The 27,506-nt window shown below is 39.2% G+C and overlaps 1 protein-coding gene across 8 annotated transcripts in view; it reads left to right on the top strand.

The window, feature by feature from the left end:
• CASR (calcium sensing receptor) overlaps nucleotides 1-27,506 on the top strand; it is a 91,856-nt gene that overhangs the window by 57,032 nt on the left and 7,318 nt on the right. For all 8 annotated transcript variants that reach the window (XM_077884022.1, XM_077884018.1, XM_077884014.1 and 5 more), the window contains 3 exons: nucleotides 7,951-8,378; nucleotides 10,673-10,979; nucleotides 14,407-15,291. In XM_077884022.1, coding sequence (XP_077740148.1) covers nucleotides 8,194-8,378; nucleotides 10,673-10,979; nucleotides 14,407-15,291 — 1,377 coding nt within the window. In that variant the 5' untranslated portion in view covers nucleotides 7,951-8,193. The remainder of the gene's footprint in view (nucleotides 1-7,950; nucleotides 8,379-10,672; nucleotides 10,980-14,406; nucleotides 15,292-27,506) is intronic.

Raw genomic sequence — 27,506 nt, 5'->3', positions numbered from 1 at the left:
GGGGGTGAGGGGGTGGGAGGGGGAAGAAAATGATTTCCCTTCCCTTTCATTGCTGAATCTCACAGTTTGTTTCCATGACTTCAGAATTCCAGGGCCTACACACCTGATAAAAATGGCCACCATGATCCAAACATTGTTGTGTCAAAAGGTTTCAGTGTGAACTAGTTCTGCTTCTCAGGTGCCTTCTACCTCTACAATTCTATATTTTCGATTAATGACCTGGTCTCCCCAAACAATCCATTTAAATCTACCCATTCAGTTACTGAGGCAAGAATGGCTTTCCCAGGCCCCTTCCTCCTAACTGCAGAGGGAGTTTTATCTGGGGACACTTCTTACTCCCCACAGCAAAACCCCAGAGAGGTGTTTGGTTTTGTGTTTCTATCCCTAGCATTGCTTATAAAAATGAAAGATTTAATAGGATGACGAAACAGGGGAGAAATAAGCATAGGAAGAAAAAGAGATACACTAAGTAATGTTAGAACACACACATGCACTTTGGTTTCTATATTATCTAGAGCTGGGCCTCAAATTTGGTTTCAGCTTCCTACCAGTCAGAGCGGAGAAGGAAACAGAGGAAAGAGAAATTCACAATGTCCCTAAAACAATTGGGGCCAGTTTTTCCAAAGACCAGCATTTCCATTTGCTTAGAGCTGGGTCCCAGCAGTGTGTCTCAACAGACTGCTTCTAACCAGCCCGTGAGAACCAAGGGTTCAATAGCAAGGATTTTTGCAAGTTGGTAGCTTGAAATCTGCCATAGTGGGAATATTCGGCAAACACTACAAAGCAGGCCATTTTTTCTTTCCTTATTTTTTTTCCCTTTTCTCTTTCTCTATTTTATTTTTGCCTCCAGAGAGCCCGGTTACCAGTACACCACTGCATGTTCCAAAGGTCCTTCCAGGGGAACACTACTCTAGGCCAGAGTTGCTGCAAGTGGCAGGGAGGAAAGCTTGGTGTAGAAGCTTTCTGAGTCCCACGCAAACATCCTGCAGGAGAGGGGAGCAGAACATAGATGCCCAAGATCAGAGAATGAACGCAGTCTGCGTCAGCATCAGCTACCCCCACCTCCTCAGTCCTTCCTTCTTTCCAATCCTACCCTTTGGGATTTCATTCCTGGGATTACAAGAAACGCTATGCCCAGTGGGGGACGGACATACCTCCCCATTCAAAAATGCATCCAGAGAGACTTGGGGAGGCTTCGGTGAAGGACTTAATGCTTTCCACGAGGTTAACCCTCCCAAGCCTGTGTTTCACAGCATTTGTTAGCAAGAGTCCCATGCGGAAATAAATTTGGGGATGAGTGGGTTATAGTGACCATCAATGCAGGACTTCTCAGAGACTTTGGGAGGCAAATGTACATCAATTCCCAAACTTATTTTACCCGAGGAGACTGTAGTAGCACATCTTGGGACCCCAGACTGAAAAACACCACCCTGGCTAATCAGGGCTCCTTACAGTATGGAAAGGTAATACCAAGACATTATTCTACAGAATTAATTTTTCATGTAGCCCTTGAAGCTCTGGCATTTTTCTTTATAAAAACAGGAGCTGCGTCTCTTTGCTTTTCACCTGAACCATTTCATTAAGTCCATAGGTGTCGGGACGCCTGGGTGGCTCAGCAGTTGAGCGTCTGCCTTTGGCTCAGGGCATGATCCCAGGGTCCCGGGATCGAGTCCCACATCCGGCTTCCTGCGTGGAGCCTGCTTCTCCCTCTGCCTGTGTCTCTGATGAATAAATAAATAAAACCTTAAAAAAAAAAAAAAGTCCATAGGTGTCCACACATCCATCAGCAGAGCTTACATAAGGCATGAAGGGAATCATTTCAGGACAAGAAATTTCTTAATTCGTGGCCTATGTCCCCAGGAACTTGCTCCATCCTGTTGTGGAAGCCAGGCAATGTTCAAGCCCAAAGCCAGCACACATTTCAACCCATAAGGTTCTGTGGCAGAGAGGGGTGCCTGGGCAGCTCAGCGGTTGAGCGTCTGCCTTGGACTCAGGGTGTGATCCCTGGTCCTGGGATCCATTGAGTCCCATATGGAGCTCCCCCGTGGGGAGCTGCTTCTCCCTCTGCCTTTGTCTCTGCCTCTCTCCCTAAATAAAATCTTTAAATAAAAGAAAAAAGATTCTACAGCAGAGAATGAGCATTTCTCCTCATTTTTCAACCCTGAAATTTTCACCTTCCCTCAATCCTCATTCTACTTCTTTCTTCTCTTTTTTTTCCTTCTTGAGGTAGCTTCACAAACTCCTAAGATGGTTTATTGTGATGTGGGGAGCCCATGTATATGTTCATTCACGTAATCATTTATGGAGCCCCCCCCTGGGTTCTGGGCCAAGAACCAGGCCACGGGACAGACCAGGCCATGTTGTCAAGGAGCTCATGGTAAACAGGAATGAATGTTCATTTCCTCTCCTACTTACCTCCTTTATTTGCCTTGTGTTGGCTCTTTCTCCCCATTTTGCTTGACTCCCCCTGCTGCTCCTCCCCACTCTCGTTCATCTTTTCTCCTCCCTTCCTTGATAGCTTTTTCCAATGCCTAACAGGAACCCAGCTCAGCTGGTTTTTATCACGCTCCTGTCCTTGCATTTTTCCGACTCAATTAAGCCATTACCAGGGCTAAATGAGGCATGGACTCTCCAAAAGTCACACCTGTTGTCAGGGAGATGGAGGGTAAAAACTGTGCAGCTGGCGGGGGGAACAGCAGGCAGGGCTGGAGGGAGGCAGCCGAGTGTGACTCTGGAGTTTGTGTTCCCCCAGTGCTGAAAGAGAGCCCTCATTTTAAAGCAAGATGTCCCTTGCTTTAACACAGAAGGAATGAAGTCTGACACAGAACTGGGAATGGTCACATTAATGATGGCAGATAAGATGTCCTTAATTCTTGAGCAAATGCACACCAGGTGTGCATAAAAACCCACATTGTGGATGTGTCCTCAGCAAGAGGTAAAGAAAGCTGTAACCAGAGCCAGGTACACGGATTTTGTGATTATTGGTTGAACTTTCTCAGGTTTTTCCCTAGTCACCCTCATTAAAATATACACATTTCACCTTTCTGCCACGGTGGCTTCAGGCCTTATTGTTAGTTGTCTTTATGATCAGTATGACAAAAGAGGACAAAGATTATAGTATAATAAATCACAGACAAATCAATGTACTCACTCTATGTAGATAGATGATTTCTACTGGAAATCAATTTTGGTTTCATAACCGCCTTTTTTCTAGGCAACCTAGAATTTTTATTTCTGCAGCCTACGGATCAAGAAATTGCAGTTTTTGAGCTTGCCATGCCTCGTATTTACTGAGTGTTTTGGTTTTTGGTTTTTGGTTTTTGTTGGGTCTTTGTTTTTGTTTTTTAACTGAGTGGTCCTATGTTCAGAAGATCTATGCTTCAGTTTTCTCTAGTTGAAATGTAGGTAAAATCATTCTTCTCTAGAGTTACACAATTTCTGGAAATGTTAAAGCCAAGGGGCAAGAGCCAGGGTGGTTTTTACTTTGATGGAAATTGAAATGTGGCAATGTTGCCTTCTAATCTCGCCCTTCTATCCTCTGGTAATTCACCCTCGACTCTGGAACATTTGGGACAAATGCAAGTTCAGCAGATATTGAGCGCCTTTCAGTACCAGGTTCCATGTTCAGTGCTGGGAATGCAACTTTAATCAGGATGAAGACCCTCCCCTCAGGAACCTTTGGTCTTGTGGGATGACCCCTTTTCTGTTTTCTCCTACAGTTGCCCAAAAAAGCCCCTGGTTTTTACTGGTCATGCTTCATTCATTCATTCAGCAGATACTTGTGGAGCACATACTAAGTTCTAGGCATTGTGCTGGGTGCCAAGCTACAGTGATGAGAAGAGACAAGCCATACCCTCAGGAAGCTTCTGGTCCCCACTTTGTTGGGGGGTTTTTATACAGACATAATTATTTTTTTCCTTCCTGTTTTAGGTACAAATATATTGCTTGTTTTTCTTTTATTTAAATTCATTTTGCCAGCATATAGTATAACACCCAGTGCTCATCACATCATGTGGTCCCCACTTTGAATTAATTCTCCTGGCAGTATTTCCTCCTGTACTCTCTCAACACCTACTTCATGCCTCCTTCTAGCACTTGCATCATTCTACTTAGAATACATATCTCTGTCTCCTTTTAAACCATGAGCATCTTGGAGGCAGCAATCTCAACTTTCTCTCCTGGGTACCTTGCACTCCCTAGTGTCTAACACATATGGGGAGCTCAATGAATGTTTTTGGATGAACAAATGATTGCAGATGAATTTGCAAATTAATTAACCTATGGAGCCATAGACCAGTCTGCCCTGACCTGCCATCCCACATCTCTTGGATTAGGAAGGAACTCAGTGATCGGTCATCTGTTAGTACTAAAACACTCCTCATGATTTCAAGGGCTTTCTAAACATAAAACCAGCTGGTACACGGGTCATTTCTTCTTCCAAATATATCTGCCATTGAGATAAAGAACAAATACTAGCTTTAGCTTGTGTTTACAATACTTTTTTGCAGGAGGACAAACATGATTATATATGATTTAAATGAAATGAACTTATAGTAAGGAAAACAAATGAGTTTACTTGTGACTTTTGGATAGATACTTGATATAGCTACAGTAAGACGAAATATAATAATGACTTAAACTGCTAGAAGCTTTTTTATCTTTCGTGTAAGAGCCCAGAAACAGTCTGATACGGAGGTTCTGCTCCATGAAATCATCAGGTCATGGTACCATCATTCCCTAAGATATGGTGCAGGGTTCAAGATGGGCTCCACCTGCCACATATACCTCCATGCAGCAGAATGAAGGTAGAGGGATGAAGGGACAAAGGATAAACACTAACTCTTAAGCAGTTTCTTGGAGGCTGTCACAGGCACTTCAGCTTACATCCCATTGACCACACATGATTATAAAGGAAGTTGGGGTGGAGGCTTTCATTTTGGATAACCACATGCCCAGCTAAAAATGATTTTAGTGTGGCATACAAGGAATACAGACATGAGGGATACGATCAGATGTCTCTACTGCAGATACTGCAACTGAAGTGTTAGTGATTATTCAAGAACTTTTGTATTCTCATTACTGCAAGCTGAGGTCACATTGATGAACTCCAATTGTTAATCCACTGTGCTATGATCACACTTGGTACTGCCCTGATAGTCCTTATCAATGACAGCATGAGTGAGGTAGAAGGAAAAGAAAGCTTTTGCAATAAGGAAACAGGGAGGCAGTGGGAGTCTGGGTAAGGCGGTGGCAACAGCAATCAAAAGGAGAAGGCAGGGTGGAGAGAGATGGTAGATTCAGCAGGACAAAGTGATTGGATATTGGAGGAAAGAGAGAGAGAGGATCGAGAATGATTCAGCTTTAAAGCAAATTAGGCCCTCGTAATTGGGCTAAAAAGGGTGGTTTGGAGACTGCATTAAACTGGTGGAGTTAACTGCTGCAAATTGACCTGAAATCTCTCCTTGATCTATTACTTCTTGCCATGAATTTTCTCTTGAATGGACTAATGAAGTTAATAAACTTCTCCAAGTAGTTAATCTTTGACAGGAAAAATTTAACAGGTCTTAGTGACCTACCTTAACCAGTCATAATGTTCCCTCTCCTAATTCAGTACCCTACTCGGGACTTCTTAAAATTCTGAGTTCTTGAGGCATTCTTAATTCAAGTGCCAGAATTTCTCACTTGAGTAAGCTGAATATATGGAGAATCTATTCCCCACCTGGAAAGTGGAGTTGGTACTGCAGTTGTGAAATTTAAAAAAACACTGGATGTATAAAGGACCTGACACAACAAATGCTAAATGCCTGGTTCAATAATATGCAGGGAACATGTACTTATTAAATGTGTGAATGAATGCATGACCAAGATCCAAGAAATGAAACCAAAAATCTAAATGCAGAACTAGAGTCAGAGAACTACTCCAGGGTAGTTCTGGATGGATCATGGATGTTCAGACCTGAGGTCATGAATGGTCAGACATTATTAGAGACAATTCCATGAATGTTGAGTGTCTGTGGGGGTACTCCTTCCACGTGGGTCCCAGTATCCTCTGCTAGAATGATTGTTGGAGAAGGTGGGGTTCCTACAGGGCAAGAAACAGCATGTAACAATGATTAAGGGTTTGGGCTCTGGAATCAGACATTTATGCATATAATCATAATAAAATATGAAAAATCTCCCAACAGGAGAACTCCAAGATCCAAGATGTAAAAGATTATAATAGGTGGACCTGCCTAGTCTGAGGGTCCAGGGAAGGCCTCCTTGAAGAGTCCTGCAAGTTACTCACTGCACAATGAGGGATTAGTATGGGTGGAAATCCAAACTGTGCCTCACTCCCAAGCTGGATGCCTTAGTGCAGGGCTCTGTCTGGCCCATAGGAGTTCTTTTCTCCATTCACACAGAAGCCCCAGTTTGCCAAGCTATACCCACAGTCATGAGCATCTAAAAACTGAAAGATAAGTAGATGTGTTTCAAGCAAAGTTTGGGCCAGAGGGACCAAGGAGGGAGAAAAGCATGTGTGTGGTCTGGGATTTTACAAAGGCCTGGTGTACTTGAGGAACTGGTGGAATTTTGGTATAACTGGAGTGTGAAGTTCAAAGAGAAGACCACCAAGAGTAAAGTTGGATTGTGGCTAGCATTTTCTGGGAGTTTACTAGTTACACTATGTTAAGATCTCTCCATGCATTATTTTATTGAGATCACAGAAAAATGACTTTACCTAAGTCATATGTTAGAAAACAGTGAGACTATGATTTAAAGCCAGGTTTAACATCAGAGCCTGTGCTCCAAACCAGGTGTTTCATGGCATCCTAAGATTTGCAAAGATAGACTGCAAAGGGATAAAACTGAGGACAGGAATGCCTATTAGGCAATAGTTGCAGAAATCCAGATATGAAATGCTGGCAGACTTAAGATGGCCTCAGAAAAGGAAAGGAGAAGATGGATTCTAGAAATTTAGGAAGCAGAGTCTACCGGACTTGGTGATTGTTTGAATATGAAAGGCAATGATAGGAAGAGAGAGGAGTCTAGGATAACTCCTTATTTTGTGTCTTTGTAAATGGTACTTCATTTGCTGACATTAAAAAACAAGGAAGTAGCAACAAGTTTGGCAGGAAGGTGAGTTTAGAGCTTGTCAAGTTGGAAGCACGTGTGGGACATCCAGGTGGAGATGGCCAGATGACAGTTCAGTGCTGGCCCTGAACCTTAGGAGAAGCTGTATGGTTACCCAACATTTGACCTTGACCCAGAGAATGGGTGAGAGGGTGTAGAGTGAGAAGAACAAAGATTTCCCACTAGGATAATTGTGCTAAAGCAGAAGGACTTTTCCTTAGATCCAGCTGTTGAAACTTTTAAACATAATCTGACCTTTGATTTATCTGCATCCTTTATAAGAACTATTCCTCAAAGGTTTATAGAGTGTCATATTATAAACTGAAGCCAGAGATCTGTGATAAGAAGGTACAAAAAAGGGACGAATATAGATTAGGTGGCCTTTTTTGACATTTTTGATTGATTTAAAGCCAGATTTAAACTTAAATATGACTCATTCTGTATTTCTGTAAGAACATAAGTGCTGAATAAAATGTCATTTATATTATAATAATGCAAGGAACTGCTTCTACTAAGAAAATTCTGTGCATTATTCACACAGAAGAATGAATGGATTAAAATCCAACAACAGCATCAGTAGAGGCCTTAGCTTACCAATGACCTCTTTAAAATGTGGCCTCACGACTGAACACAGTCCTTCTCCAATATGGGCAAGTAAAGTTTTCTGTATCTTATATGAAGTGCTATAAAAATGAGACTCTAAGTCATGGCTTCCCCTCTTGCTACTCCTCAGCCTCTCTAAATGGAAATTCTAAGCCATGTCAGTTGCATGCAGTCATCATAACAAGATGGGACTTAGGCTTAGCTGAATTCATTCATTTTGTCTCTCTTTTCTTTTAGAAAGCATCACAGACACTCTTTCCACAATGTGGCTTCTAAAGACTCAAGGACCACCCACCTTACTAGTCTACGATGGCAAAGGCAAAAATGGATATTCAAACATCACAGCTTCCATTCTGTTATTAATCATTCTGTAGACATGTGCCCCCACTATAGGAAGTGAACTGCACTAAGGGGGAAAGTTCCAGCAACCCCCAAACCACCAGCACTCTTGTCTCTCCCCCTAAGAGAGAAGGCATCACTATGGCATTTCACAGCTGCTCTTTGATCCTCTTGGCAATCACCTGGTGCACTTCTGCCTATGGGCCTGACCAACGAGCCCAGAAGAAAGGGGACATTATCCTTGGGGGGCTCTTTCCTATTCATTTTGGAGTAGCAGCCAAAGATCAAGATCTAAAGTCAAGGCCGGAGTCTGTGGAATGTATCAGGTAAGGAAAGGACCCAAGTCATAGGGTCTCTTGTCTTCTGGTGGTTGTAGAAAAACTCTACCAAACCCAAAGTAATTTATTCAAAGTTGGTTCTCTCTCAAAAAAAAAAAAAAAAAATTGGTTCTCTCTTTTCAAAAATGGTGATTGGTAGTCATGCTGAAATTATTCTACTCCTCTTTTTAAAAGAAATTTTTCAAAAAGTAAAATGTCAAAGATACTGAGTAGAAGAATCCATGGCCTATTGGGAGTATGTGTCTGGTCACATGGTAACTGAATCATCATTGTTCACCTGGCAGCGGTGTTGCCTAATGAAAGACTAAGTACCTAGAAGGAAATTTGTTTTAGGTCTTGCAAATCTGAGTAGTAAAATCTCCCATTTACCTTAAGTGCTCTGATGGTCAGTAATGCCTGAGTGTTGGCTGCCTCACTCTCATTTTTTCCAAAAAAAAAGGATTTTAGGGTCGAAAGAAACCTCAGTGGTTGGCATAACCCATGCACCTTCAAAATGCAACCCACAATATTTTGGAGGTCCGTCTTCTAAAAGGCCAAAATCCTCCTACCCAAAACAGAATACACCTAACACCAATGGAGAAAACACAGAATTAATCTAAGTCTCTCACTGAACTCTCTCTTCAGCCATTGGAAGACAGCTAACATGTCCCATTGAATCACTTATTTTCCAGGCCTGAGTCTTGGTTTTCTGAACAATTACTTCATGACATGATTTCCAGACACTTCACCATTCTCATCGCCCTTCATCTAATGCTCCCTAATTTATCACGACTCTCCTAGAATATGGCATCTAGAATTAGGCACAATTCCATCAAACAAGATCTGACTTCTGCAGAGTAGAATGGACCATGTATCACCTCCTTTCACAAAGATATCAGAGACCATGACTGTACCCCAAGTCTTTACCCAACTTCTAAGAGAAAATACCACTTTCTCTCTGAGACTTGCAACATTCGGAAGGGATCCGGCACTTTTTCTGCTCTTCTTGATTGCTGGAAAATGAAAATGAAAACTAATTGCTCCAACAAAACGATTTCCGTTCATGTTCGAATTTGGAAAATTAGATAACATTTTTACATTTTTCTCATGAATACAGAAAACTAAGTACAGAATTTCAGTTAGGCTAATTATATCCCCTCACACATCCCATGTGGACAGGTGCCCTACTGAACAGAATTGCACATGTGCTACGTATATTCCTAAGATCAAGCAAGAAGCCCCAAAATACTATAATTTTAAGTTATGTTAAAGAAAGATAGTAAAATCAGATAAGTATTTTATGTAAAGAAATATTCTATAACCTCTCTTAACTTTTCAGGCTTAAAACAAATAGCTAAACAAAAAAGTGATGGATAAAGAAAATGACTAAGAGAAAACACATTAAAAGTTAAAAACCTACACAATAGAGTGGAGTATAGCAAATTGTATTCCTTACCTCCTGTCATTGAGTTCAAGTAACCTACCACATAAAGAAAAAGCCTGTGGAGTTATTACATTTCCCCCTTTGGGGACTGACACACTGATTCAACACACTTACCTAGTCCTCGCTCTGAGCCAGATCCTGGGAGAGTGAAAACTAAGTCACTAACCCTACTTCTCTTTGTTTAATCTGCTTGATATTTATTTAAAATAATGTTCTTTGAAAAGCAATGCACGCTCATTTTTTATAACAGATTATATAAATAAACCAAAAGCCCATTTATAAAACCCATCACTCCACCACCCCGAAATAACCACCAAAAACAGCCTTCCTACAAATGTTCATTAGTTTACAAAGATGAGATCTATCACTTCCCTTTCCCCTTTGACCTCTAGTCATGTCATAATCTAAATTTGTGACTCTGCAAATCTGAAGTTACTTCTAGGCTCCCACCTATTAAAAATCCTAATCTTCTTTATATTTTCCCTAATCCTTTTTTTAAAATCTCTGTATTATTTTTAATACTTCATATCAGCAACTTCAAACTCTTTGCTGGATGAAACAGATACAAATTATTCATTCTATTCTAATAACAACCTTTGTGCTATCATTGCTCCTTCTATGTAAGGCACCAGGCTGAGAATTTTGCATAATTATCTCAGGTTCACAGCCACCATATGAGGTAAGCATTGTCCCCATGTTACAATGCTTGACCATTGTCCCCATTATCTGAGTCTCAAAGAACACACCACGAAACCAAAGAGTAACAGAGCCATGATTCAAACCCAGCCTTGCTCAGTCCCCATCCTCAAGCGATTGATGAGAAAGCTTCCCATTTCCTTCCATTTCTTCTTTCTTCCAGGTACAATTTCCGCGGGTTTCGTTGGTTACAAGCAATGATATTTGCCATCGAGGAAATAAACAGCAGCCCAGCCCTTCTTCCCAACATGACACTGGGATACAGAATATTTGACACTTGCAACACCGTTTCTAAAGCCTTGGAGGCCACTCTGAGTTTTGTGGCACAGAATAAAATTGATTCTCTGAACCTTGACGAGTTCTGCAACTGCTCAGAGCATATCCCCTCTACTATCGCTGTGGTGGGAGCAACTGGCTCGGGCATCTCCACGGCTGTGGCAAACCTGCTGGGCCTCTTCTACATCCCCCAGGTACACAGGTCTTCTTAGATGGGGCAGCAGTGTAAACAGGAATCAGGACATAAGGACTGCCATGCCCAGTGTCCCTACAGCTTGCTGTTTTCCTACCTCTGGCTTTACATTAGCATAAAAGACCTTTAAATTAGTCAGGGCACTGTATCATGACCATTTGGGATTTCTGAGACTCCAGCATCAACCATGTCAACTAAACCTTCACAACTCTTCCAAAATTCTTTTAAGTATACTGTATATAGAACTTTGTCTTTTTTATCAAAGTGTTCAGTCATTTACTTTCCACTCCCTTCCTTTATTTAATAAATGGCCGTCCTTCTGACTTTACTAAAAGGAATGAAACCATATGATGTAAACCCCACCTTTCAACTCAAAATATCTGTCCCTAGTCCTATTCCCTTAAAAGTCTGCCTGTCTATCTTCTGGTTGAAAGTTTAGCTCAGGGGGAAGCGGAGTATACTTTCTCACAGAACAGGAACTTAATCATTGTCTTGCATGTTCTAGAAATGGAAAAAATTCTGTTTCATTCAACAAATATTTATAGAGCATATATGAATCAATAGTGTCCATCCTGCAGGAATTCAACCCAGGTGAGGAGATGTCTCAAATACTAGTAAACAGTTCACTGAAACAAGTGTTTTGATGAACATTTGTTCAAAGTTGCATATTTTTCCCCTATGAAGTAAAGCTTTTTTCATGTTAATATTCATAGATATATGACATCATTTTTATAATAGTGAAAAATTGGAAACAACCTAAATGTCCATTGAGGGGAGAATCGGCTCAATTTTGAACATCCTTTATATCAATTTTTAAATTATAAATCACAATTGAATTTATCTTTTTCAGTGTCTAATATTTCAAATTTGTAGGAGCACCTTTGAGAAATTCACATTTATATGTTGGGAGTCTCCATTTCCTTGGTGGTAGACATTATCGTTTTATATGCACGTGGCAACTAAAAAAGTCTTGTCATCATTTCCCGAATCTTTACTTCAGGGAATTAAAGGTATTTCCCATGGGGAAGCCCTGGCTCTATAACTTTTATGCAAGATGATCTAACAATGCCCCTATCAGTAAATGTGTTGGGCAATATGCAAATATGCATCTTATGAATTTGGCATATTGTACAGTATTTTTTTTAAATACACTGTTAAAGTAAGTTGTTGTAGCCAAGAGGCACAAGATATAATTGCCACCAAGTAAATAAAGAACCAAAAGTAAAGGTTTTGATTCTTTGTGGTTTGGATGAAAGACAAGGTTAAGCTAAATTCGAATTATAAAAGTGTTGTGAAGGCTATAATAATTCTCAGTCAAAACATTGTTGAGTGTATCTACAGCAGTGGTTCTCTGCTGTGACTGCAAGTTGGAATCACACGGGGAGCTTTAAAAATACTGATGTTTGGGTCTCTTACCCCGGAGATCCTGGTGTTTTGTTTGGTTTTTCATTTGTTTTTATTTAAGTTCGATTTGCCAACATATAGTATAACACCAGTGCTCATCTCATCTAGTGCCCTCCTTGGTGCCGGACACCCAGTCACCCCATCCCCACCCCCCCACCCCCTCCCACCTCCCCTACCACAACCCTTTGTTTGTTTCCCAGAGTTAGGAGTCTCTCATGGTTTGTCTTCCTCTCTAATTTTTCCCACTCAGTTCCCCTCCTTCCCCTTATAATCCCTTTCATTATTTTTTATATTCCCCATATGAGTGAAACGGAGATCCTGTTTTCATTGATATGAGATGCAGTCTGGGTGGCAGTTTTGAAAGCTCCCAAGGTAATCCTAATATGCAGCAGAGTTGGCAGCCACTGCTGTGCAGGGTAGGGGCAAGGCCCAGGGGTATTTCTTATGCCACTCATGCCATCAAGTGGACAGAATAAGCAGCCCAGCAGGACAGTTGTGGTTAGAAGTTTTCTGAATCATTCATAAAATTCTTCCCTCTTACAATAACAAAAGTTTTGTGTATTTTTAAGGGTTTTTTGTTTTGTTCTGCTTTGTTTGTTGGTTGGGAGGACAGATAATGAGGTAGTATTTATCCCCATGTTTCTAGTTGTTTTTTTTTTAACTGGACAACTATTATAAATGCATTTTAAGAGAAACATATCCATAGTAGATATATATGTGTGTAACTTTAATCCTTTAAAAATGCTTTCAGCCCATTTTTCCAAAGAAGTAGTAAGCAATAATGGATGAATTTACAAAATGCCCAAGTAGGTTTTTCATTTGCAAAAATATGATTCAGAAGCCTGTTGTCTGGGTCTGCAAATAGAGCTCTGTTAAAACAATAACATTTCAACAAATTACTTAATCAACTACCTACACCTCATGAACTCTCATAACAGCAAGGGGCTTATTCTGATAAAAGAAAAAAGTCAATTTCATATTGTAACTTTCAAAATCAAAGCTTTTATCAGAAAAATCATGCTCTTTAGCAAAGTTGGCCTAGAGGTGGTAGAAAGGGAAGGGCAGAGGGAGAGGAAGGGGGAGAGAGAGAATGTGAAGCAGGCACCATGCTCAGCACAGAGCCAAATGCAGGGCTTGATCTCACAACCCTGATATCATGACCTGAACCGAAATCCAGATTCAGGCACTCAACTGACTGAGCCACCCTGGTGCCCTGGCCCTGATCTTTCATACACCAATGTCTTTCATGTTTTTGATGTAGAAACTATTCATTGATAAGAAGGAATACATTGGAAAATTCATTTTAAAACGCTGAACATAGAAAACTAATTGTTTTAACTGGTGAGAAATATTAAAAATACATCCCCCCCCCAATTTTTTCAACTGTGTTTCCTTTAAAATCTGTCTAGAAAACTGGAAAACAAGAACTATTAAACGCTGTTTCATTACCAAGAGAGGGAATAAATGGAAACTGGAAGAGAGAAACTAGGCAAAAATAGGAAAGAGGACCCTTCAGGCTTCTCTGAAGAACCTTTGGTTTATAACCCATAGGGAACCTGATTCCTTCCAGAAGTGAGTCATGGACAAAGTGTTCGTCATAGTATAGGGGAAGCTAAAACATTTAGGTTAGAACGTGAACCTAACGGGAAAAAGATGTGTCCATAGATATAACCAATGAGGCAGCACAGGGGAAGTTGGGAACAACTATGGAACAGTGTATAAGGCTCTCCTTGAAAGAACAAGTAGATTCTACTATTGTTGGGTTGACTTTACAGCCAGACCCATTTCTGAAGGTTGTACTGTGAAGAATCACCCACTGAGAACTAGAACGTTCCCTCAAAGACTGACAGATGTTGAGTGCTCACACTGGAGAGGAACAGGTTCTGGCTGTCTTCACCCTTTCATCCCATCTGCAGTGAACAGCATGTTTTGATAAATTAAATTAATGAATGCTCAAAAAACCACGTCCACACAGCCTCACTCACTGGAATCTCACTCACTCATTCATCCTGTGTTCTTTCCAGGTCAGCTATGCCTCCTCCAGCAGACTCCTCAGCAATAAGAATCAGTTCAAGTCCTTCCTCCGTACCATCCCCAATGATGAACACCAGGCCACTGCCATGGCAGACATTATTGAGTATTTCCGCTGGAACTGGGTGGGCACCATTGCAGCTGATGATGACTACGGCCGGCCAGGGATTGAGAAGTTCCGAGAGGAAGCAGAGGAGAGGGACATCTGCATCGACTTCAGTGAACTCATCTCCCAGTACTCTGATGAGGAAGAGATTCAGCAAGTGGTAGAGGTGATCCAGAATTCCACAGCCAAAGTCATTGTTGTTTTCTCCAGTGGCCCAGACCTTGAACCCCTCATCAAGGAGATCGTCCGGCGAAATATCACAGGAAGGATTTGGCTGGCCAGTGAGGCCTGGGCCAGCTCTTCCTTGATTGCCATGCCCGAGTACTTCCATGTGGTTGGAGGTACCATTGGATTCGCTTTGAAGGCTGGGCAGATCCCAGGTTTCCGGGAATTCCTGCAGAAAGTCCATCCCAGAAAGTCTGTCCACAACGGTTTTGCCAAGGAGTTTTGGGAAGAAACATTTAACTGCCACCTCCAAGAAGGTGCTAAAGGGCCTTTATCCATGGACACTTTCCTGAGAGGCCACGAAGAAGGTGGTGGCAGGATAAGCAACAGCTCCACTGCCTTCCGACCTCTTTGCACAGGAGATGAGAACATCAGTAGTGTGGAGACCCCTTATATGGATTATACACACTTACGGATATCCTACAATGTCTACTTAGCAGTCTATTCCATTGCTCATGCCCTGCAAGATATATATACGTGCTTACCTGGGAGAGGGCTCTTCACCAACGGTTCCTGTGCTGATATTAAGAAGGTTGAGGCTTGGCAGGTACATCCTTCACTTAGATGGCAGTTCACTGTGTATTAAGGCAGAGTTGGGTGGATCCGGGCAAGACAGATAAAGTGGTTATCTCAAAAAGGCAATAGCTAAATGGTGTTGCTATATGTAGCTTTGGATTCAGATTGCCTTTTCAAATATCTGAGCATCTGACTCAGATATTTGATAAATTGATAGTCATTTAATTTGATTATCTGTTTAAACCCTTGGCTCAACTGTTCTTTAATCCAGTGGTTTAGAATACCTAGAGTATGACCCCAAAAGGTTTTTAAATATCCTGGAACAGATTTAATACTGTGTGGAGTATTTTTACAATGTTTAAATTACAGATATTGTTCCCTTATAACAAATATTTGTTGAGCACCCACTATATTCCATACACTGAGGGGCATACAACAAGAGTTCTTGTGTTTAGCCACTACTTTTACCATATCATTATTCACCCAATAAGCCAACTAATCTTAGGACACAAGCAAATCAAGGGCACAGGAAAAAAATTCTTCTTAAAAAGATTTGATATTGGATATTTCAAAAAGAAACACTGAAGTGTTTATCATAGAAAATAATTAGATGAAGGTGGAGTTCCTACACTCATTTTATAGTAGTCTTGTTTTGTATTTTTGAATTGAATTACATGTAAAAGAGACATCATAATCTTTTCATTTCATAGAACTTCTGAAGATAAAAGTCTGACCTGACTTAAATCCTACATAACTGTTCATGTCTTGCATAGTACCTTGATTTTTTTCAACGAAACCTTGTTCTACACTCTTTTTTATTTTCCTCAGTTCCAGACTGACCTATCAGGAGTGCATGTTCATTAGGGGGAGGGGATGGGGACGTTCCTGAATATGAGTTGAATGACCCAGCCTCCAGCTTCAGCTCTTGCATTTACTAGCTATATCATCTTTGGCAAGCTACTGCTTGAAGTCAGTCTCTTCATCTATAAAGTGGACCTAATATCTAGCCTACTTTCAACCCAAGATTCTTTTGAAGATGGAATGTGATGACATACATGAGAGCAATTTATAAATTCTCAAGCTCTAAATAGATGATTGTTACGGCAGTATTTCAGTATGCCTCTAAGCAATCATTTCAATTAAAAATGATAACTACAACAACTGTGTATGTAGAAGCCAGCTACCACAGACCCTTGGGAAAGGATAGCAAGAAACAAAGAATGTACAGTCTATGTTGTTAGTCATTTTAGAGACTCCCATGGGATCGAGAGTGACTGTCTAGGGTGGCAAAATGTGCCAGTGCCACAAGTACTTCTTAGCCCTTTGTGTGGGGAAAATCTCACTCAGGTGTCACTGTTGACTAAAGTTTCTCACCTCCATGAGATACTTAAAGTTTCCTTACTTGCAATGTACCACCCCCTTCCTACACCCTGGCAAAAATAAAAAAAGAGGAGTTCTAATGACAATTAAAAACAAAAAAGACTTCAGGAGCCATGATGATAAGGAATGGCGTTTTTAAAAGGAGGAATAAAAGGACAATCTTTCAGTAAATACTGTTGTCTTTCCTCCTTTCCCTTCCACATCCCTCGAAAGGAAGACTCCAGCCAGCTCTTGAAAAGCCTATAGGACCAGGGTGAGGTTGAAAGGGAAAGAGGCTTCCAGTGTGTAATTTGACAATTTTGTTCTTCAGTAGCTCCTCTCCAGACAAGGAGGTAAGATCCAGTGGGTCAAGACCAAAGCTTGGCATATGGGAAAAAAGCTGCAAGAAGGAGGCTATAGTTAAGACTGGGACTTTTAGTTCCATATAGTAGAAAACCCAAACCAAATTGGCTTAAACAGAAGAAACTAGTGTTACTAGTAGCTCATAATGCTGAAAGTCATAGAAGTATTCCATACAAGTAGATGCTATCATCTCCATCTCTGTTCCTTATCCCTGAGGGTTTGCAGTTTTAAGCCTCTACAGTAGCTTCAGGCTCATAAAATCTTTACTGTTGGGCTCTTACCTCCCAGAATCTTTTAACAAAGTCCCAGAAATCACATTGATTGACCAGTCCAGGATTACATATCCATCCTTGAAGCTAGGAGTGGAATCCTTTCAAACTATATAGACTAAGAGTAAGAGAGGGAGTGGATCCCTAAAGGGAAATCAGGATGCCATTACCAAAAGAAGCGAAAAAAAAGAAAGAACCAAAGCAGCAGAAACGAACATCCACCACACAGACACCTCAGCTGACCCTAGTATAGGTTAGGGTGTGCCCTCCTGGCTCACACACAGTCTGGCACAATTCATCCAGGAGAGGAGACAGATAGGAAAATAGGGTTGAAGCTCTAGGGAGGAATAACATGTGGTCATTGGCCAAAATGCCCCATGTACTTGCTGTAAGTCTCCTTTAAGCCTCAGGAACCCAGGCAGTTTGGTGGGCATTCTGGAATTTAAGATATTGGACATGTCTCTCTCAGGAACTGGACCGACAATTATTCATTCTCATTATGAAGACCTACATGGAACCTTATCACCCATAAAGTATATATAATCTAATCCAAGTATCTCAGCCTGGAATTTGACCCCCACCTTCTCTCAATTCTCTTATAAGCCAACCTGCCTGGCACCTCTCCACAAAGCATCTGTGAGGTTTTGGCATAGCATTTTTGTTTAGATCATATCCCACACCTGAAAGGCCATCATTTTTGTCACCTGTATCCACTGTCCGCCATGAAGTTTTAACTTTCTCAAAACCCACTTTCTCCTAGAGCTCTTTTCAAGTCATACTCCCACACACATTTTTATGACCACTCTTTCTTCCTCATTTTTGCTATTTAATACCCAACTTAAGCTTCCATAACTCTTCAGTTGGCTGAAATAGATTTTTATTAATTAAGCTTCTGGTTTAATTGGGTCAATCACAAGTTTTTTTTCTTCTGTTGACTTTTGCTCGCCCTAAAATGTGTCAATCCATTCATATGCCTTAAAGGTATCACTAACAGATACTTTATGAGCACGCAACACACAATTCCCTTCTGACCACCCTGGAGACCCCAAGTCCTTCTCCACTGCTCCTCAACTCTCTCTTCACTCTGATTTCTCCACTGTACTGTTCAGCACTGTGTTCAGAACATCTGACATGTGAGTATGTGTAGAATAAACGAAAGAAAGAATAGAAATCTAGTTGATTTGACCTGACAACTGGAGTCCTTGCAGAGAAGTGTTCAACCCAACAACCCATCCTTGGACCAATCACTCTGGCCCAGGTACACTAGGCTCTGATTATATAAGCCTGTGTTACATGCAACAATCAGATTTGTATGGAACATCATGTGAACAAGTAAGTACAGAACCACCTTCTTCCTTTTCTCAGGATGATTGTGCATAAGGCATGCTTCCTACTTTCCCCCACAGTACACCAACCACTCACTAGTCAAAACATAGGTATGCATCACGACAGAACCATGGTGATAACTGTAGTCAAATGCAATTGATCTTTCCAGGAATTGCCAGTACTATTGGGATTTGGAGAGGGGGGGAATTAGGGTGAAAACCAAAAGAGATGGAAGGTAGATAAGAAAATATTGCTGAGGTTAAAGAAAGGAATTGGTCCTGGATCTTCCCAACACTCTTAGTACAGGAAGTGGGCAAGAAACAATAGTCTCCTTATGTGTGTAAACCATCCCTCATTCACCCCTGTGTAGATGAGGTGCTTTGTACATCCCATCCCATTTTCCCTCTGGGCTGTGATGCCATGTGTAAGATCTGGAGATCCTAGACAACAGTTGGGGGGGGGGAGTGGTTTCTAGTCTCTGGTCTTTGGTTTATTTCAATTAACCATTAGAGTATGTGCTGAGAGGTGGTTCCCACTTATCCTTAAAATGAGCAACAACAGTTTGACTTTAAAATCCTTTGGAGGAAGTACCCTAAAAGGCCACAAGATGGAAATATTACCACATAAAAGATAGTATGTGACCATCTCAGTTGTGCATTTGTAAGTACTTGTCACTCTCTTACTATGTTTTTCTCAGTGTTGAGTTTTCTTTATGAAAAGAAAACTTTATGAGCCTGTCAGTTTCTTTGTCCGTATATCATCTTCTATGTTTAAGTCTTTCCATTAGCTGTTTTCCCTCTTCTTCACTTTCACTTATTCTTACTTTCCTCATATTTCTCCCCAAGTAAAACAATTTAGAAGTATATTTTACTGGATTGTAATCTGAAGTAAAAATTTTATATTTTTTAATGGCACTTTTAGACCCTTCTTTTAAAATTTCAAAAGAAGAGTTTTCTCGGGGATCCCCGGGTGGCTCAGTGGTTTGGCACCTGCCTTCGGCCCAGGGTGTGATCCTGGAGTCCCAGACTCAGGTCCCATGTCGGGCTTCCTGCATGGAGCCTGCTTCTCCCTCTGCCTGTGTCTCTGCCTCTTTCTCTCTCTGTGTGTCTTTCATGAATAAATAAATTTAAAAAAATATATTTTTAAAAGAAGAGTTTTCTCTCTGGGGGAAATACCTAAATTATTTTGTAATGTATGTTGTTCTTTGGTGGTCAATGATTATCAATTTAAAGATTCCCTATCATTGCTTTTATGGATGAAATAGTTTCCAACTCAAACTTCCCTGTTATGCAAGGTATTAATGTAGAAAATTAGGTGTTCAAATGCAAAACTTGAAAGTCAACATGCCGAAAGAAACATTAAAGCTATCTATAACTTAGAGATATGATTATTAATGGACAAGGCACAAATTTTGACTAGGAAAATTCAGGACTCATGATCTTATTTATACACCTGCTGTAAGGATGAAACCCTGTAATACTATGCAGGTTAAGATTTGAAGTAAGGACAAAAACAAAAGATATCATCTGTCCTTGAAGGATGGGCAGGATTTTTGGAAAGGGTTTATGCCTTGGAGAAAATGTCAAATGCAAAGGCAAATACCCAGTAACATAAGTAAATCCCCAAAACATCATGCTGAGCAGACTAAAAAAAAAAAAAAAAAAAAAAAAAGTCATACTCCTCTATTATTATACTTATATGATATCTTTTCTCTAAAAATAGAAAGAAAACAGATCCAGAGTGGCCTAGGGCTCCAAGTCGAGGTGGGGACTAACTTAGAAGGGACATCTGGGAATCTTTTGATAGTTGTGGTGGTTACACAGGCATATTTGCCAAAACTCAGAAATATACTCTTAATATAGGCATATTTTATCCTATGTAAACTATACTTCAATATAGTTGATTAAAAATGTAAAACAATGAAAAGTCCCTGGAGTGGGAAAGTTTAGGCCATGCATGGAGACAGATGTTGTTCAGTATAAACCACTTTTCCAATTAAGACCCTTTGTGTTGCCACAAGCATTAGACATGTCTCCACAATCCCATTCTAAAAATAAACCCATCTTCTCAACCTAATTTTTACACTAACCTGTTGCAACTAGCAATAGACAATGTAATAGATAGACTATCTAGTCTGACTCCTACATCTGAATCGATAATATATAGTATAACGGTTGACAGTTTGGGCCCTACAGTCAAACTAACTAGATCTAAAACCCAATTGCTGCTAAATAGCTGTATGACCTTGGATGGTAACTTAATGTGCCTCTGTCTCACTTTCCTCACCTGAAAAATGGAGATCATGAAATGTGTAAGTTCATTTTATAAAGATGACATTATTAAAATGTATAAAGTGCTTAGGATACTTCCTATCCATAACAAGTGTTCAGTAAAATATTAGTCTTGAGTATTTTTCTTTTGTAGGTAAGGAAAGTAAGACCCAAAGACCCAAAGAAGCCAAAATGATTTGCCAAAGTCACATGTCTAGCCAGTAAGAAAGAAAGCCCACATCTGCCCCAGGGAGTCTGTTGCCTTGATAATACCAAGATTACTGTTTAAAAAAAAAAAAAAAAAAAAAAAAGGCTGCATATCCGTTGTCCCTCTGGGCACATGCTTTCCAGCTCTTAAGTGGCTGTTGGGTCAGCCAGTGGTTTCATAGTGAAGACAGTGGTCCGTTGCCTTAAGTCTGAGTGATCACCAGAGGAACCAACTGTCCTGAAACTGATTCGTGTACAGACACAAAGACAAAGTATGGTGTGCAAAGAAGTAAGAGTAGACACGACTGACTAAATTCGAGTATACCAAACATCTCTCTGTCCATCTTGAATATAATTGTATCTCTTGCCACTAAAAAAGTGCCTGTTTGGCCCACATTGGGTGCTTAATAAGTACTTGTTGAATGAACAAATAAAGAAAGAGAATGAGACAATGCTCCCTGAGGGAAGACAGGGGTTAAGTGGATAACAACAAAACAGTACAGAGACATAGGCACAGATAAGAGGAGGTGAGTGGTCTGAAAAAAAGCAGAAAATGCTCATGCAAAAAAAAAAAAAAAAAAAAACTACAATAATTCTGACTTCATAAATTTGGGCTGAAACTTACCTCTTCATTACCAATGTGATAAATGATGGGGGAAAATACCACTTCAGTATTTTAAGAATTTTAAGAGTATGAAAGAAAAGAATATAAATAGGATTACTGAGACAGGAAGATACAGAAATCATTAAATTTTATTTTCATTTTTAATTGACACAGGCTTCCTAAGAATCTTATCAGGAACAGTCTTTTAGCCTAATTTATACTGATCGATATCCCTAAAAGGAGAAAGGAAACTTTTTTAAAAAAAATCTATTTTGGCATTTATTTATTTTTAAAAAGGGAAAGAGGCTGGTCCCTTCTGCAATTATTTTGAATTAATTTATTTCAACCAATTGAATAATTCTGGTTTTCTCTCTACTAAGGGACTGTCAGTCCCATATCTCAGATATTGGCTGCTCCCTTCATCTTCTGGCATATTCCGTGGTCAATCATATATGCAACAGTTGTTTGGGGGAAATTACCCTTTTCTTCAGAACACTCCTAGCTATTATACCAACATTACTACATTATGGTGATTCCAACTTTCTTTTTCCACAGAAAGTGTGGTAGAAGTTTTATAATCCATTTTTTCCATGTCTTGAATGTTTACTCAGAAATAAATGTATGCCGGTAACCAAAAACATGATGTGCAAAACATAACTAGCTGCAACTTTCTAAAAAGACCACAAAGGACTTATTCCCCCCAGAAAAAAAAATAAGGCTTTTTTTCCTTTATGAAGAGGTTAACAATTTTATTCTCTGAAAACTATAATTTGTCTAATATGACTTCCCTACTGCTCTTAAGTAACATCTTTTAGCACATTTTAAAGCAAATTCTAATCTTTCCCTGTCCACTTGTGTGCCATTTTTTGTTTACCTGTTTAAATCTGGAATGTTTTTCTTTTTAATTCAGAATATAGGAATTTAAGTTACAGTTTTATCTCAAAGGAGATAAAGGAGATATTGTGTTGGCCCTTAATCCTGTAGTATAATTTTAAGTATTTTGATTTTAAAGATAGGTTTAAGTTACAACTGACTATAGAAAACCCTTAATTTTTATGGTCTTCAAAGAAGCTTTTCAAAAAGTAAATCCTAAGTCTTTTCATCTTATCTGAAAGTTCTCTTGTTTGTTTGCTTGTTTATTTGTTTTTGTGCACAGAACTTAGAACTTTATTTCTTCAGTCTGAATCAGCTGAATTCAGCCCTACTGGCTAGAACCTCCATTCTGTAGCTACAGTGAATAGCCACAGTGAGAATGGACTTTTTTTTTTAAATATTTTTAAAGATTTTATTTATTTGAGAGAAAGCACAAAAGAAGCGGGGAGGGGCAGTGGGAGAGGGAGAGAGGGACGAATAGACTCCCCACTGAGCCAGGAGCCCAATTTGGCACTCAATCTCACAACCCAAGATCATGACCTGAGCTGAAATCGAGAGTCAGATACTTAACCAACTGAGCCACCCAGGTGCTCCAAGAATGGACATTCTTGTCTTGATCCCGATCTTAGGGGAAAAACATTCGGTCTCTCACCATTTAACTGTAGGTTTTTCACAGATGCCATTTGCAGGATTCAGAAAGTTCCTTTTTACTCCTAGATTATGGACTTTTTATCAGGAATGGAGATTGGATGTTATCAACTACTTTTTCTGTATTTATTGAGATGATCATATGGTTTCCCTTTGGTGGTATGTTAATTTAGTTGAATGTTAAACCAACCTTGGATTCCTACGATAAACTCTACTTGGTCACAGTGTATTTTCCTTTTTGCAGATAGCTAACATTTGGTTAAGAAATTTTGCTTCTGTGTTCATGAGCGATATCGATTGTTTTCTTTTCTAGTAGTATCTTTGTCTGGTTTTGGTATCTGAGTAATACTGGCTTCAAAGAATGAGTTGCAAGTATTATCTCCTTTTCAATGTTCTAAAAGAGTTTGTGTGGAATTGGTATTCCTTCTTCCTTAAATATGTGGCAGAATTTATCAGTGAAGCCAGCTTGGGCCAGTTTTCTTGGTGGAAAAAATTCTTAACTGTAAATTCAGCTTCTTTAATACTCACAGGGCTGGGGTGCCTGGGTGGCTCCGACAGTTAAGCAACCAACTCTTGATTTTGGCTCAGGTCATGATCTCAGGGTCGTGAGATCAAGCCCTGTGCCAGTCTCATACTGAGTGTGGAGCCTGCTTGAGCTCACTTTCTCTCTCTCTTTCTCTCTCTCTCTCTGACCCCCCCCACCAAGCTCTCCACATAGACATGAAGACTTGCTCTCTCTCTTAAAAAAAAAAAAATACTTACAGGGCTATTTCCAGTTACCTCTGAAGACAGCTTTCACATTTTGTGTCTTTCAAAGACTGTGTCTAAGTTGTCAAATTTATTGGCATAAATTTGTTTAGAATATTGTTTGCTAAATTATTTATAATATTCTCAGACTCTCCTTTTAATGTCTGCTAGATCTTTAGTGATGTCACTTTTCTCATTCCTTTTTTGGAAATATGTATCTTCTCCTTTTTTTCTAATCAATCTGGGTAGAGACCCACTGATTTTATTGATCTTCCCAAAGAACCAGCTGTTGTTTTAGTGATTTTCTCTCTATTTTTCTGTTGTCTATTTCATTGATTTTTGTTCTGATCTTTATTATTTCCTTTATCCTGCTTTATTTGAATTTAATTTGCTCTCCAAATTCTAATTTCTTTTTTTTTCAAATTCTAATTTCTTAACTTGTAAAGTGGGGTCATTGATTTGAGACCTTTCTTCTCTTTCAGTTTAGTAATTTTAGTATTACAAATTTCCCTCTAAATATTGCTTTCACTGTATCCCCTACATTTTTATATGCTATGTTTTCATTTTCATTTATACAAAACACATTCTAACTTTCATTTTCATTAATTCTTTAATCTGTAGGTTATTTAGAAGTGTGTTACTGGTTTCCAAGTATCTGCAGATTTTCCAAATATCTTTCTGTTATTCATTTTTAATTTAAATCTTCTGGAGTCAAAAAACATACTTTGCTTTTATTTTTAATATTTTTACATTTACGAAAATGTGTTTATGATTTAAAATGTGGTTATCTTCATAGATATTCTACATGCCCTTGAAAGGAATGTATTCTACTGCTATCGGGTTGAGTGTTTTCTATAAATATCAATTAGGTCAAGTATATTGATGAAGTATCATTCAAGTCTTTTAAATCTTTTTTGATTTTTCTAACTACTTGCTCTTTTATCTAATACAGAAACCATATTGACCTTATTTTTCTTATTTATCCTCAGACTGGTGAAAACCTCATCACAGTTTGACATTACCTGACAAATGCGCCAATATTACTTTAATCCCCACATATTAACCAAACATTCAACAGACATAGTTTGAGTATCCATTAAAATTCAGGCTCTCTACAAATCATTGAGAATAAAGGGATAAATCTTCTTTAGAGAAAATTTGTCTAATAAATCCTGGGTATAAAATTTCTAGCCACAAAGATTCTGGGTGCTCCCTTTTCTGGATAAGATCTTTGTACTGCTCTCACCTTCTGCCTATCCTTATCTCCCTATCCCATTTGAGGCTAGAATTGCTATGTCTCATTAGTAAATTCTTAACACCAAGTATGTTCAAAGTTACCTTTCTGTCAAGATCTCTACCTGCTGCTAAATATCAGCTCCACCAATGGAGTCATATTTGGATATTTGAAGCCCCTTTCCATACCTCCTTTTCATAACAGCTTTATTGAGCTATAATTCACATACCAGACAGTTCACCTATGAAAGTGGTTTTTAATATATTTGCAGAGTTGTGCAACCACAACCAAATCAATTTAGAACATATCACCTCATCAAAAGGAAATTTCAAACCCTTTAGCTCCCTACCTCTACATCCCCCCATTACTAAATAACCACAAATCTACTTTCTGTCTCCATATATTTGGATATTCCTGAACATTTCATATAAATGGAATCATAAAATATGCGTTCTGTGTGACTGATTTCTTCCACCAAGCACGTTTTCAGTTTCTTCCATGCTGTAGCATGTATTAGTAGCTCATTCCTTTTTATGGCTGAATACTATTCATTATATGGATATAACATTTTATTTATCCATTAATCCAATTGATGGACATTTAGCTTGTTTCCACTTTTTGATTATCATGAATAATGCTAAATGAACACTCATGTTCAAGTTTTTGTGTGGACATATATTTTTTCTTGGGATAACACATAAGACTAGAATTGCTGGGTCAAGTGGTAACTCTATGTTTAACTTTTTGACAAAGTATAAGACTGTTATCCAAAGTGTCTGTACCATTTTACATCCCCACCAACAGTATACGAAGGATTCTGATTTCTCTACATTCTCATCAAAGCCATTATTATCTAATCTGGTGCCTTTTAATATGAAATCTAGCCTCTTTGCCTTTGCTCCTCTTTACCTACCTACTTTATTTCCCCTTGTTCTCTGGCACATACATAAATTTTTAAAAGCTGTTTCCTTTAAAGCCCCATAACACTTCATGTTTATTCCTAATTTGGTCTTTGTCCATGCTATTCCCACTGTTTTTAACATCATCCTTACTTCTGTCCTTTGCCAATCCAAATTTCTACCATCCTTCAAGCCTACATTGACATTTTCAGCCATTTTTAATTTCCATCTCTCCGAAATTTAGCTGTATTTATAGCTGATACCCCATAAATTAGCCTTTAAGTATATTTTATCTCACATAGCTCGCTATTTCATCCAATACTTATGTCTTAATCCTTATCTAACTTATTTTTAAACTCCATGAGGACTATAATATTATGCCTTATACTACTGCAGCCTAATTCAGAACACACAGTGAAAAGTCTATAAATACTTACTTGTTGATTGATTCTAACAACATACAAATCTCACCTTGTATTTACTTTAGTTCTTTAATAGAAACTTTAAGAAAATGGTTTTTTGATCATCTCCTTCTTCATTCAAATTAAGATTATGGTAGAAATCTCCATCCCATGCCAATAGCAGTGCAAGAGGATTATAGCCAATGGTGATCTTCGAGTCCCTTTTCTGTCCAATCTGACCAATGTAGAAGATAACCATTTAATTATAAATTAATTATTATAAAATTATAAAATTAAATTATTTATTATAAAATTATTTATTATAAAATTATAAAATTAAATTATAAATTTAATTATAAAATGATTGTCCCTGTTCCCTTCCCTATCCACCCACTGCTGCCTGGAGCGTTTCACTCAGAGAACCTATAGACAGAAAAAAGGAGAAAGGGAGCTTGATACCTGGCATAGGAACTAAACCTGAATAAAAAGAAAGTAAATTTCTGCTAAATTCTCTAGCTTTATTGCTATATATGCTTTTATTTATTTGTGTGTGTGTGTTTTATATATTTTTTATTGGAGTTCAATTTGGCAACATATAGCATAACACCCAGTGCATTTAAAATTATTCTTCAAATAAGAATGATGCTTTTTCAAAAATATGTTTAATGAGGAAATATTACTGACATATACTTGCGATGGACACTCTAAACTATTTATATTGGACGCAGGATGATACAGTAGGAAAAGCTCATGTTTCAGTCATAGCTCAAGAACTTCCTAGCTTATAACTGGCAAATAAGTATCCTTATAAGTAGGAAACAAGCATCCCTACGTTCATAGGCTGGACCGTGTCTTAATCGCTCTTGGTGGCTCAGTGATCCCTGGCATGTCCCTGGCTGAGCGTCCAGGGCCTCCTCCTGACCCACATCGGGGGCACACAGGAAGCAAAGCCAGGAGCCTAATGATGCTGCAGCAGAGCATAGCCGTTAAGAGCGCAGGCTGTGTACCACTTGCTAACTGTGTGACCCTAAACAAGATACTTCCAC

This window comes from Canis aureus, chromosome 35, assembly GCF_053574225.1.
Source record: "Canis aureus isolate CA01 chromosome 35, VMU_Caureus_v.1.0, whole genome shotgun sequence".
Lineage (NCBI taxonomy): Eukaryota > Metazoa > Chordata > Mammalia > Carnivora > Canidae > Canis > Canis aureus.
The sequence above is the reverse complement of the archived record's forward strand: the minus strand, read 5'-3'. Positions and strand labels throughout refer to the sequence as shown.